The sequence below is a fragment of the Thermobia domestica genome, chromosome 5 (assembly GCF_964235325.1).
Source record: "Thermobia domestica chromosome 5, izTheDome1.hap1.1, whole genome shotgun sequence".
Lineage (NCBI taxonomy): Eukaryota > Metazoa > Arthropoda > Insecta > Zygentoma > Lepismatidae > Thermobia > Thermobia domestica.
Genome location: NC_137458.1, coordinates 147697070 through 147711551, shown reverse-complemented (window position 1 = coordinate 147711551; position 14482 = coordinate 147697070). Strand labels below are relative to the sequence as shown.

General features: G+C 35.5%; 1 protein-coding gene across 1 annotated transcript in view; it reads right to left on the bottom strand.

The window, feature by feature from the left end:
- LOC145686158 (medium-chain acyl-CoA ligase ACSF2, mitochondrial-like) overlaps window positions 1–14482 on the bottom strand; it is a 331245-nt gene that overhangs the window by 32895 nt on the left and 283868 nt on the right. Inside the window, exons 8-9 of the mRNA XM_081759156.1 lie at window positions 9132–9300; window positions 2113–2220 (exon numbers count right to left, since the gene is read on the bottom strand). Of these exons, the coding sequence (XP_081615282.1) occupies window positions 2113–2220; window positions 9132–9300 (277 nt within the window). The remainder of the gene's footprint in view (window positions 1–2112; window positions 2221–9131; window positions 9301–14482) is intronic.

The following is a 14482-nucleotide window of genomic DNA, read 5'->3' as shown; positions in this document are numbered from 1 at the left end:
GATAACAATTTATCATATTTGTACATAAGCTAAAGCTGAAACAATTTGTCTAGGGGTTAGAACAGAAGAGGAAGAAGAAGAAAGTAATTGAAATGCTGAGTTTAGTGTTTCCTGCAAAGCAAAATATTTGTAAAGTCGAAGTTCTTCATTTATTGTCTGGCTGTCTAAGGCAACAGGATTGGTTGCCGGAGTCATAACAGGAATGTAATCACTCGATTAGATTTAGCCTAGGAATGTTAGTTAATCTTAAGAAAATATACCAGATTTTACCTGTGTTAAAACGCATTCGTTATTTATTTATTCAGGTATTATAGAAGCACCATTATGAGGCCTTTAAAAACATTTTAAAATTGAACTAATACAGTTAAGGTTACACAAAAAGGAAGAAAAAGAAAAAAGATTCAGAAACTGAAAGTCAGGCATTTGAGTTATTCTATTACTAACTCGAGAAAACACAAACTATTTTTGCTTTTAGTTGAATCAAATTGTGCAATGCTGTTTCGGAGTCACCCATGGAACTTTCTCAGGTTAAACATAAAAATAAAAAAGAATAAACCAAGATTTGAGAAAATTGGATAAAATATTCCTGTCGCCTCTTTCGCATCTTGAAAGAAGAAAATTACCAGAATGTGCAACATTACTGCTTCGTACAGCAATGGTTTGCGATCATCTGATAAATACTCATTTCTTAAAGACTCGATAAGTTTTATTGTGATATACACTTGGTGTCAAGATAAATCCTAACATCACCATGTATCTTCCGCCCTTTCCCTGGATTATTATTTCTTTCCTCCTGTTGAGAGAACCTAAACTATTCAAAAAATTAGGAAGTGTAGATGTTGAAATACAGGAAGCTATTGAAATTCGTTCTAATCGCAGGTGCATTACAGTTTAGCGTTACACACCTCTCCACTCCATATGTACACACCAAAATTTCAAATTTTGATGTATTGGAAATTTACTTCATCAGAATGATATAGTTAAAACTTAGAAGGAATATTCAAATATATATGGAACTCATACGGAGATAGGAATTGTCACAAATAAACATGATAGATCTTTCGGCTTCCCAAAAGTGAAGATGGTAGTGTTATATTTGAGTATATACAGAATGTATGATATGATGTTATACTGTCATTTTAACCTTTAGTGTTTGTGACAATAGTAACAGTCTTCACATGAGTCTATCTCACATGCATTTTTCTTTCAAAATTCTAGCTATCCTTTTGATGAAGTGAATCGCAAATATACGGAAAGTTGAAGTTCTAGCATTTGTATGTGATATGGAGAACTGGAAATGCAATCATAGAACATGAGTTACATTCGCTCTCTTGAGCAACAATATCAAAAAAAGCTATATTTTAAAATTTACTTTAAGGCAGTGAAGCTATATTCTGTGAAGCTAAAATTTAATAAGGATAGAGAGATCAATTTGTTAATTTATTTTTCTACTGTATTAAGCCATATTTTTTTTCTTTTGACTCTTTGAAACATTCTTTGACCAATATCTGTTAATGCATCGAAGATTAGTGTGAATGTATGCAAGTAAAAATACTTAAACAGATTTTGATGTATATGTCTATATGAAGAAAACTTCTATAAATATGTTCTGTTTATCTTGATATCGTTTTGGTACATATAACAAACATATTTCTTTAACAATATTTTAAAGCATTGATCCCAGAGATATATACTATATATATATATATATGTTCAGTTTTGTTTCAATTTATTTGGAATGAACAGATTCCATTTTTTTAAAAATCTAAATGGATTTTAGAAGTCTTATATTAGAATAAAGTATATTTTGAAATTAAAGTGTTTTTTTTCTTTTTGTTTTTTTAATTCACAAAACGCATTTCTCGTATCATATTGCTGTGCAACAAAATATAGTACTTAATACTAAAGTAGGTATTTCATCAGCCAATAAATTAACGCTTTATACAAAACCATCGCTACTTTGAACCTATTGCACTTGGATGATCACTGTATCTTAATTTAAACACTAATATGAAATCTGATATTAACAATGAGTGGAATTATTTTTTGAACATTCCCCATCCAGTCATATCTCACAAAAAGCAAACGTTAATGAAAAGTAAAGAACATTACCTCAACGTGATCCATAATGTATCCAACAGTAGAAGTCATGTGTTCTGTGGTATCAGTGGGCAGTGATTGAAAGATTACTGGACTGGTTTCTGTCATTCCGTAGACTGACTGCAATCATAGAAACAGTCTAAATTTTATAAGAATAAAGTGTTATGCTAAAGATCTGTATTTTTTAACTCTTAATTTTCTACTAATAGTTTGTAAAAATTTATAATTGATACGTAAGAAGGTAATTTGCATTTTAATATAATATGTCCCTTACTTTCTCGTTATACAGAACTCGTTTAATACAGAACGAGTTCAGTAGAAATGGCTAGAGTATACAGACAGAGAAGTTATCAATAGAAGATATACTTCAAATCTGTCTTCTTTTATTTAGTCACTTATATTTGTTATTTATGATGTAATTTGCCTGTAACATTCACAGGTGACAAGATCTCGAGAAATATGGTTGTCATTAATGCATATATACTAGTACAAGTTTTGAAATCGTAAAAAGCCCGTTAGTTACGTGACCTAAGTGTGCACGCCACCTTAAATTTTACGTGCCTAGCTCCGTATTGTACACGATTTTCCCTGTATTTGAGGATTTAAAAATATCTCATACAAACTTTTAATGGAAAACAAAAATGTCTATCTCATGCTGAGCATGTAAACTATGCTGAGCACTCACCCAAGATGCTCCTAATACTTCAAATTCTTGACTAAGATATGAATTACTCTTTATCAATATTTTTTTGTAGCCCAACCCTAAATTGAATTCGTAAAGACATAGTATGCTTTTAAAATGAACATAGAACTTTAAAGATTTAGGATATATTGTACTCACAGAGAAATATATCTAAGCCCTTATCCAATTCGTACCCAATTGTCTTGAACCTAGCAGTTTATCTTTTTGTTCTTCATAAATTTCCTAACGGAAAATTGGAACCTATATTTAACGTTCTACTTGAAATTGTGGGGCACAAAGATACGCGATAATTAGAATAGTTCAATTGCCCTCCTGTGCAATTTTAATATCGTTTAAAAAATTATCTGGGTTAAGAAAAAAGTTAAATTCCGAAAATTTATTTAAGTAATAAACATGTATATCTACTTTGTAGCAATTTATAGTAATAATATTTTGCAAAAGATACATTTGGAAATCGTGTTTAAGTTAAGTTTTGCACTTAAGCAGATATTCAGAGTAACCAAATGACCTAAATATATCCTATTGCTATGTTTTTCTTTTTAAAACAAAGAATATTTTGAACAAATTCCATGACAAGATGATGATTTTTCAATTATATTTCTGAGAATCTAGTCGTCGTTATTCTTTGTTCACTATGCTTGTGTTTCAATGACCTCATGTTTATTTCTTTATTCCATATACATGTACTGTATAATTTATTTTTAATTTTGATCAATGATTCTCTTGTTGTGGTGCATACATAATTTCTTTTTATTACCAGTATTTATTATTATTATTTTAACAATAATGCAAATTTAATGAAATATGGATCATAATTCTCTGGTTTGTCTTTGAATTTAGACTGATGTTAAGATTATCTCCGGTAACCACAAGACTTTGGAACCACAGTATTTTCTAATTCACAGACAGTTTATGGGAATATTCTTGATCAACAAATTAGAAAACAATGTAAAATATAGTATACCATTTATATGGAAAGAATGCTCACATGAACAATTTTGTTCATGATTACCATATTTGAAATATGTATTCATTCATAAAAGAAAGGTTTTAATCCAATATTCACGGTGCAGACTAGTTTTCAATACTGATTCTGTTTAGAAGAAAGGGTACAAAAGAGATACTGTCTTCTTCTATTGGCAGCTCTTTGCTAATTATGGGAGACAATACACATATTAAATATATATATTTATGAAAAAAATATTTTTAATTGCACACTTATTCTATACAATTAGAATACCTTCAGAGGTTCATAAATAAGACATCATCATCTGTGTAACACAAGTCAGCCGTAGATTTATTTGATTTCCCAGAACTGCCCTTTATCTAGGTACTTTGCTTTAGTCATGATTACGTTCCAAATCTATGACCTTCTAGCAAAAGACGCGACAAACAAATTTACACTTTTGCTTGAATCACAAATACAGTAAACTTCAATAAAATTCTTTTTATTTTTCACCTTTTTAAACTCTAAAGGTAGGAATAAGGTATTTATCTGTTCAATTATACAACAGTTGCATGAATGAGAATGGGTGAATACCTAATAAACACTAGTGATCTGAAAGTCTTCTGATAGATCTCTGATTCATGAGGAAAATACTGTATGCTGTAAGTTGTATTTATCATATCCAAAAGTTTGACTAAGAAGGTAGTTTTCTAAGGTGCAGTTGAGGAGGGACTATGCGAATTGAGTTTCTGAGCATATCTGATTTCTACCAGTTTCAAAATTCATAGTATGCTTCAATATATTTGATTTCAAAAGTGTTAGCTAAACCTCCTCATGATATAATTTTTAAAGGATTAAGTCTTATAGCCACTTTGAAAGGCTCGCAAGACAGGTTTATCCTTCGGACGCTGGTATTCTGGGTTCTTTTTGAAGGAGGTTCATCAGCTTAGATCATAATTCGCATTGTCCGTCTAAGAAGGGGATTCTAGCTACATGTCCAGAATATTATCACCAACTCTCAGATTAACCAACTTTGTCAATTTTACTGAAGCCTAAGTCTGTGATAGAAGACTGTAATTTTGATCTGATGATTTTATGCTAAACTTTGATGGATACTTGAGAAAGGTTCCTTCCCGCATAGTATCTGGATTGTAATTGACTTCTTTCCTCTCCAAAAATACTCAGAACTCTAACTGGAAAATCAATTTCAAAGTAGGTTTTTTTGGCTGTTTTCTGTCTGCTTAAATATGCCTTGAAATAGAGAAATACATTAGTTATCCATGATTTAATTAAACTAGATACTTAATGCAATAATATTAGCATGGTAATATAATATTTAATCTGACTATATATATAATGTGAAACTAGAATAGTTAATTCCTCCATAAAGTTATGCTAATATTTGGCAATAAGCTGGTATTCCACTATACACAACTTCCGGTAAGCGGAGGACCCGGGTAGTAAAAGTTCCCACTAGTCGAATGACTAGATTTTTCTGTAATTCCATGATGATGTGTGCCTACTGTCACTTAATGCATACGAAATAATTGCAGATGCAGTGTTGTGTGAATGTGTTTTGTCACGAAAATGCTCAGATTTTTTTTAAAAGATATTTATAACATGGTTATGACTTCAAGACAAAAATGTCTGACACTAGAAAAAGGGGTAAAAGCTAGATGAAGTCCTCTTATTTTAAAATAGGTAATCAAATACTGTATATATGTATAAAACTACTAATGGGTATTGGGTATCTTTATCGTCTTTTTGGTCATCATACTCATTGTATTGAATATTGGTGAACAATTTTAGTAGAGGCATCTTACGTGGCATTGGTAGAGAAAATTTTTCAGAAGGTCAAAAGTGAAATTCTGTTTATTGCATCTTGATTTACTTTTAAAAAGTTATAATCACAGAAAAATAGAAATTTGTTCCTATGCTATTGAAAGTCGAGAGATAGTCGTATACTTAAAAAAGAAAATCTAAGTTCATCTTATGTGAAACTGTTTCTTAATTTTTACGCATTATTCAATGTACGGAAATTTTCTTTGAAGATTTTTTTCTTTCACGTATAGTTTCTAAAATAAATAAATAAAATTGTGTGATAAAAAAGTTGCTTCCATAATCATATGATGTAATATTTCACATTTAAAGAAATTATATTTGTTCTAGGAAATAAATTTGACAACATATCTTACAGAAAAAGAACTTTTAGATTTTTTTAGATCCATGTTTGATAGTAATAACCACAGTAAGTACAGCAAATTTTATTCCAGCAATATTTTAGATATAAGTTTATATTTACTCTTCAAGAATTCCAAACGGAACGAAGTGTATTCGTTTACATTCCTTTATAAAGTGTTAAAAATTACTATGTAGTTAAAGAAAGCAAGCAAGAAAAGAGAAGAAGAAGAAAAAAGATAGACCCTTCTAGTACCTAAAAAGGTTACGATTGGGATTTGACTTTAGTAACACAGTTAATACGAGGTGCAATAGTAATAATCTTTCTACAATTCGTCTTGAATACAACGCGAGAAAATAATATTTTTGAATATTGGTTATATAGTGTGTTCGGATGAAAATATACCAATAAGAAATTTGAATAATTCGAGAACCAATAGTGATAGAATCGTCCGGTTTTGTTTTTCGAAAAGAGAAAAGAATAGAACTTTATATTCAGCACAAAGAAAAATCACTACATTCACTACCCCGAAAGAAAAAGGTCCAGGGATCAAGTTGGGCGATCTCGGGGGCCGCTGAATGGAATCTTTCCTTCCAATTCTATTGTGCTGGAAATTGTTATCCAGAAATTCTTTCACGCAACGGGCATAATGGGAAGGAGTTCCGTCTTACTGGAACATGTATTCTTATGGTACGCGAAGTACAGCATAATTTTCCAACATTGCCTCTTCAAAGAAGAATGGGTTTGTGACAGAATTTTCAGTTAACGCACCCACACGTTTAACTTTGGGTTGTTGCGTTCTTGTTCCATAAACTGATGGCTCCGTCAGAAAAAAACTACGCTTTTAAGGAAATCATTGTCCCCATCAATGTGCGATAGCATTCAACAGCGAATTCATATCTGCAAGGCTTGTCATTAAACTGAAGTTTTTGAACAAGCTGTAGCTTGTAGGCTCTGAGACATAACCTTTTATGCATGATATCATGCACAGTCAAACGCGGGATTCGCAGTTGTGTACTTATATGCATCGATTTGCATAGACTTTACTGAAAGACTTCCCGAACCGTCACCAATTCTTCATTCACGGATTTTTTTCTCCACTTCCTTTCTTCCTCAACACAGAGCCATTTTCTAGCAATTGTTTGTGCCATTTAACAATGCAATGACGGTCTGCTGATTTCTGTCCGTATCATTGTCTAAATCTTCTCTGTACGTTTACAGGCGACTTGAATTCTGCGAATCAAAAACAGCACTTCACTTTCTGACGAACAGTATAGGACAGCATTTTGCTCAGAGTAATGCGCATGCGTGAAGTAATATTGCGTTTAATTATCTGCTGGACATAAAATTCCATTCTTTCCTCTTTCCGAAAAACAAAACCGGACAAGTCTATCATTATTGGTTCTCGAGTTATTCAGATTTCTTATTACTATATTTTTATCCAGTCACACTACAATAGTCTTGTAGTGAACATTATATTATAATCGAACTCATGACCGTGACATTTCAGGAATGAACCCGATCCCAAATTTACTGTTCTCTTCTTGTCGTCGGTAACAAGAAAAGCTGTTTTTTAATTTTAAAAAGTTAAAAGTTAAATAATTGTGATTGTTCTGAATGTCATAAATGTATAGCCATAAAATTATATATATATATCATTTGCTGACCTAAATTGTGCAACGGTGTTCATCCTAGTCTAGGCAGTTAAGAAATAAGAATAATCGCGAAAACAAAGAAGCTAAAGCCTTATCTTACGATAAGCAGAGTAGAATACTCCAATGGTTGGAACGTAAAACAAAAGCTACTACTCCTTTTCATAAAACGGAACGTAAAACAAAGATACTACTAGTTTTCAGTGTTATGACTACTCAAGTGAAAATTGTCCTGTTGAGATGTTAATGGTACACTTTCACCATACGGCACTGATTGAAGTAATTGGCGCATTTGCAGAATGCTTGCACTCACGTACTAGAATAGAATAGAATAGAATATTTTTATTGTCGCTAAGTCTGTATACAGACAATAGACAACGTCAAATGCAGTTTTACAACTATGTTTTTTAATCCCTATTTCAATATACTCTTATCTTCTTCAAATTCCTTAATATTATAATATGGTACAGTAATTAACCAATTATACAATTTGCTTTTAAAATGAGTGAGCGGTAACTTTTGGATGTACTAGAGTTTGATACACTCTTTGGGTCTAAGAATCTGTCTACAAGAAGACGTAGGTGCATCGGATTGTAATTTTTATCTCTTACGGACTGGATGATGAACTTTGTATATGATCTTCTGTTAGTCTTGGAGAACGACCTAGGCGTCTCATCTATTGATATCTTAGTGATGATCCAGGTGTCAAACACTAAACATCTCGGATGCAGAGAGAAGCACGTCCATCCCAGTCAGAGGAAAATGGGTAACTTAAAAATAATTCTGTCTTTTTTTTTTTTTTTTTTTTTTGGTGGGTGTGTGTGTTTAGTTCCGCTAGAACTGTTGATAAATAATTGTAACGGAACACAAAAGACAGACGGGCAACGAAAAACTAAAGCTCTCGCTCTACTAAAATGTCGTGATCTTCTCAATCATTCAAGATCGAGATGATTGCAAAAGTTTTATTACTTTTGATGGGCGTTGCCTTGAACGCATGGCGTCTATTTTTAACCTTCAAAAGGTCTGTTTTTGAACGATAGATGAGTAAGCGTTCTGATGTATCGTAGCAATCGATTGAAATGAGCTAACGTTAAGTCTGCTATACAGAAGAATGGAAGCAGAATAAGGTTTAAGCTTCCTAAAACGTCAAGATGGCATAATTAAATCCAATAGGATAAATCTAACCTTGAAAATTCATGAAATGACAGCAAATTTAGTTGTCATACCATCATTTATTTTTGCAAAGAAAAATCAAGGAAGGAAAAAAAAAAAATACAAGTCACACACACAGCAATGCAAATGCAGGAAATGAATAAGCATCAATCAAATCTCGTCTGGATTATATCGGCCTTCTGTCTGCAGTCTTTGTATGCCATCTGTTATTCCCAACAATTTATGAATATTGAAAATAAATAAAATTGTTGTTTCAGATATTTTACTCACATTTCAATAGTCATAAATAACTTGTCACTATTTATTTTGAGCTTTTAATGTACCGGTATGCTTTTAAAATATTAAGTATTAAATACAAGAAATATAATATGAACTTACGCACACTCTAGAAAGTTGAAATGTTTGTAACATTTTCAAGAATAGCTGTTCGGAGCAAATAGCACCACCAGATACAGCAATCTGAGGCGAACTGACATCGTATGAATTAATACTTGGAAAATTAAGCAGATCAACATACATTGTTGGAGTTCCATATAGACAAGTACATCTGAAATATTAAAGAAGCTGAATTAATGCATATAACATCTCTTTCAAAACTTTTTAATTTCACTGCTTTATCAGTGATAAATAAATAAATTTGACCATTTTTTGTAAGTATAGTTTTGCTTGTACACAAATTATTATTTTAGTAATTCATTCAGGTATGTAAGTTTGTGAAACATTTCAAATAATTCGTCATTTATAAATTATACGACAGATGATGATAATTGTTGCACCAAAACGACGAGAAATTCTCGAAATTTTTCTTTCGAACGTGACTTATGAGTAGACGTCGAAGTTTGCCAAAAGGGAGAAGTAATAGTAAAAAGGTATTGTGTGTGCTGAAGCAAGCAAACAAAATCCATGTTTATTACAGCAATATAGCAACACTTTCAAGCACAATTTCAAAAGAATCCAGGGGGCGCGGTGGCTCAGTGGTAGAGCGTTCACCTCCGGTGCTTGGGGTCCCCAGTTCAATCTCAACTCGCACCGTGTGGACTTTGTGGTGGCGGGCTTTGTTCTCCCGTTTCCTCCCACTTTCTTCATTCCACCATTTCATTCATTTCTCATCATCACCGTCTCCTTTAGCCTAACCGGTATAACCGTTGGACGTAAAAGTCAAAGATTTCATTTCATTTCAAAAGGATCCATTTGTGCTTAATAGAATTAGGAAATGGCATATTTAAAATATCTGGAATGAAGGCTGCCTGTGCTCCGCTTGTCGGACTGTGACACTCATCTACTGTAACCTGTTGACATACTGTATATATAGGACAAAATGGAAGAAAATATAAATGTTTGCTGCATTTGCAAAAGTAGACACCGGAGCAATTTTGTGTTACGTAAACAAAATTTGGAGAAATTACCTATTTATTTTAGTTAATAAAATACACGTATCGCATATTTTTTTTATAACATGTTTTTCACATGTTTCACGGATTCAGGAATACTGTACGTCCCAGATGAATACAGTGAATATTGGATTAAAGTAATTTAATACTACATTATGAAGCAAGAAATTCAGGAGTTTGTGTGTTTGTTCAAGACTCCTTTAATGGATTTTATGATGTTTTATTGCATTTGCTTATAGACTGCTTCTTATTTTATTTTGATTTCATGAAGTTGCCGAACAGCGAAAAAAGACGGACAAGGAATCGAGTTACTAATTCTTACATGGACAATTTCATTATTTCACATTTCTTTTAAACCGCATGAAGGGGCTAAAATTCATATATATGAAGGCTTTTCTTGATAACTATGAATATCGATTCACTTGTGCGAGTTCCTGGAATTCGACTCCGGTTGGGTGGAAAAGGAAAAAAACTGACAGATTTCTTTCGAACAGTCACTCATAAAAAATCGCGACTATATTAATAGCGTTATCGTTTTTAATATGAAACATTTCTATTCCGTTTTCGGTAGAAACTAATTTGGTTCATATCCCACATTACTCTGTAGGTCCATGTTCCACACTGTTTCGGTACTCGAAACCATGGGCGGCGATTAGGGGGGGTAAAGGGGGGCAGTTGCCCCCGCACTTTTTTGAAGTAACCAATTAATGTATATAGTTTCATTTGGAAATGTAACGGTTTTGTATGTGTTACTGATTAATAGGAAAAAATGCTGCCATATAATATTTGCTGTTGCGTGAATACGTATTGGTTGTCTTCCCGTGGAGTAAAGAAAGCTACAGTAATTGCGTTTTAATTGCCATAGAAAATAACCCCAAAAAATAACCTATTGGAGCACAATTTCAGCATACTTTCATTTCTTCTTACAAGGGCTCGATATGTTAGTGAGCCGCTTTGAAGCTAATCGAAAGAACATTATGCAAAAGAGTAGGGCCTATTTCACAAGTTATTCTTTAATTGCACAAAAATTGACAGTTCCTAAAATGTCTTTTCCATAGATGTTCATTTTACTTTGACCTCACTCACCCTCGCCCTCGCAGTAGCAGTTGGCCCTCGCCCTCGTTCACCCTCGCCCTCGCGAATGGAATTGTCCATCGCCCTCGCGCGCCCTCACCCTCGCTGTCGAAACTTGTCCTCGCCCTCGCGCACCCTCGCCCTCGTCGTCGAAGCTTATCCTCGCCCTCGTGCACCCTCGCCCTCGCGATAGGAGTTGTCCATTATCCTCGCTCGCCCTCGCCTTCGAGCTCAAAACTTTTCCTCGCCCTCGCGCACCCTCGCCCTCATATCATTGAGGGCGAGGGTAATTGAGGGTGAGGGGGCCTCGAGAGGGCCTCCTTCGTGAGGATCAGAGCATCAATTATTCAACCTATTTGTTGAATTATTTCCTTATCGTCAGTGGCGGATCCAGGGGGGTGATCGGGGCGATCGCTCCCCCCCCCCCAGAAAAGGAAACTTCTTTATTTTATATTTACAAATAAAACGCATCCCAGAGTTTGGAGCTCTTAAAAGTAGCTCTAAGTAGCAGTATTACAACCCACCACCCCCACCAGAAGTCCGTCCTGGATCCGCCCTTGCTTAACGTACGTCCTAAAGAAAGGAAACTAAATATATCATCGTATAACTTACTGTGGAACACCTAAAATGGAACAACTGTTACAATGGAGATCTCGGTCGATAGTGACGTTTACATCATTTATCAACAGTATCCAATGCCTTTACTTCAAAATGTTCCTTGAACTACGATGCAAGCATAAGTATTCAGCCACACGAGGGCGGCTCTCATGAGGGTGAGGGTGAAATCAAGGTTTGATGAGTGACGGTAGAGTGATTGCCGCGGACTATCTGTCAGAATTTGACAGTCAACACGTTGGCCATCCCTGATGTATGTAGCGTAACTGAGGAATTTGAACAGATTCAAAGGGAAAGATCTAAAGAGCTTAATTTTGAAACTCCGTCAGCAAACAAATAAAATACTTCAGAACACTCATTTTCATTCTATGAACCTTAATACATACAAAAACTTTATATTTCCAAATGAAACTATATAGCAACATTAATGGGTCATTTCAAAAGAGTGGGGAGGTAACTGTCCCCCTTTGCTTCCCTAATCGCCGCCCATGCTATGATGTGTGGCACATTTGTGCGAAATTAATAATAATGATGATTAATAATGATTAAACTGTTTACCCCCAACAAAATCCTGCTCGTTTTGCTGAAGTGGCTTTTCCTAAGTTTTATATGTTTCATATATCCTACAGTTTTTTTCAGGCCTTTTTTTTAATTTGTCCAAATTTATATTTCACCTTTTACCACACAATCGTTCAATACTTGCACTATAATATTTACAATCAGTATATCATCCTGTAACGTATATTATTCCTAATAAAAATCATTGAACAACACAACATACAAACCCTATCTCACTGGCTTGCACGCGAACCTTTGGTGCATGGGGTCCTGGGGACAATTCCAAGTGGGAGAACATTGAACGACAGTGGATCGAATTCCGCGTTAAACCTATAGATCCACTTCTCATATAGCCTCGCCGATGAAAGAGGACGCTAAACGGCAATCAGTCAACAGTTGCAAATTTCGGCTGCATAAACAACTTATGTCTTGTGGAACTTATTAAATTTATTTTGTTAAAGCAGCTCTTTTAACAAAATTTCAGTATTAACGTGTCAGATATTTCTATTTAAGGACAGGAAAAAACATATTATTTATTTTGTAACTAAATGATAGCTCTACCCACGAGATTATAAAAGCAGAAACAATGAAAATCGATACAATAGTGACTGACATTATTTTAACAAATATCGATTCAGATAATAGTTTGGGCTGTCACAAAACTATGAAAAGTTAAAAATTCCGATTAATTGTAACAACTTCATCAGTGGTGGACATTGGAGGAGGATGTATGCTATTAATCAGCCCATTTCATGGGCATCCAAACTCACGAGCCCAACGCTCGCTAGCTCGGCATTCGCGCTCAACCGTTCTCGGGTTCAATAATTATGCGCTATCCCGAGCGCCAATGAAATAAGTCAGCGCGAGTCCAACTGAGGGAAGTGAGCCCGAACACGATTCCCAAAGGAATAAATGAGCGAGAGCCCAGTTGAAAAAATGAGCCCGAGTCGAGAGAGTCCAGAGCAAAATGGCCATCTATGAACCAAAGTCATTCCATCAAGTCTTTCTCCATCTGATCTACTGCATTCTGATGGTTCTCTCATTGATTGCGTTTGTTCAGATATCAGCGCTCTTGTCATTTACTGCTGAATGACGTGAGTGACTGTCTGTCTGTCTACCAACACTCTTTAAACATGACAGTGTAGTAGACACTTCTTATCTAAAACGTCTCCAACACAGGGAGGGCAACAATGAGGCACACTTACTTCTTAATGTAGCGTTATTTCTACCCTGAAACTTTCATGGGAAAAATCAAATATTATTCTTATTTGCATTATTATTTTTGATAATTATGTACGTACACACGAGAAATTGTCTACTGCAATTAATTGAAAGAAAAAATACGATTAATGTATAACCTTGCTATGACACTAATTTTTTATCTAGGGGACATGGCAGATGATATTTTAAATTTTGCCTCTCTCCAAAAGAGGTCAAACAGCAAACACCAAAACAGTTGCTTTTAAGAAAGCTTGTCCTCCTCCCTCACGTGCCCTCGTTCTCCTGAAGGAAGTTGTCTCTAGCCATCGTGCACCCACGCTCCCGCAGTAACACTTGACCCTCACCCTCGTTCACCCTCGCCCTCTTCGTCGAAGCTTGTCCTCGCCCTCGCGCATCCTCACCCTCGCTGCCGAAACTTGTCCTCGCCCTCGTGCACCCTCGCCCTCTTCGTCGAAGCTTTTCCTCGCCCTCGCGCACCCTCACCCTCGCCATCCAAGCTTGTCCTCGCCCTCGCTGCCGAAACTTGTTCTCGCCCTCGCGCACCCTCGCCCTCTTCGTCGAAGCTTTTCCTCGCCCTCGCGCACCCTCACCTTCGCCATCGAAGCTTGTCCTCGCCCTCGCGCACCCTCGCCCTCTTCGTTGAAGCTTTTCCTCGCCCTCGCCCTCGCGCACCCTCACCCTCGCCATCGAAGCTTGTCCTCGTCCTCGCGCATCCTCGCCCTCGCTGCCGAAACTTGTCCTCGCCCTCGCGCACCCACACCCTCTTCGTCGAAGCTTTTCCTCGCCCTCGCGCACCCTCACCCTCGCCATCGAAGCTTGTCCTCGCCCTCGCGCACCCTCGCTCTCGCGGCCAAAACTTGTCCTCGCCCT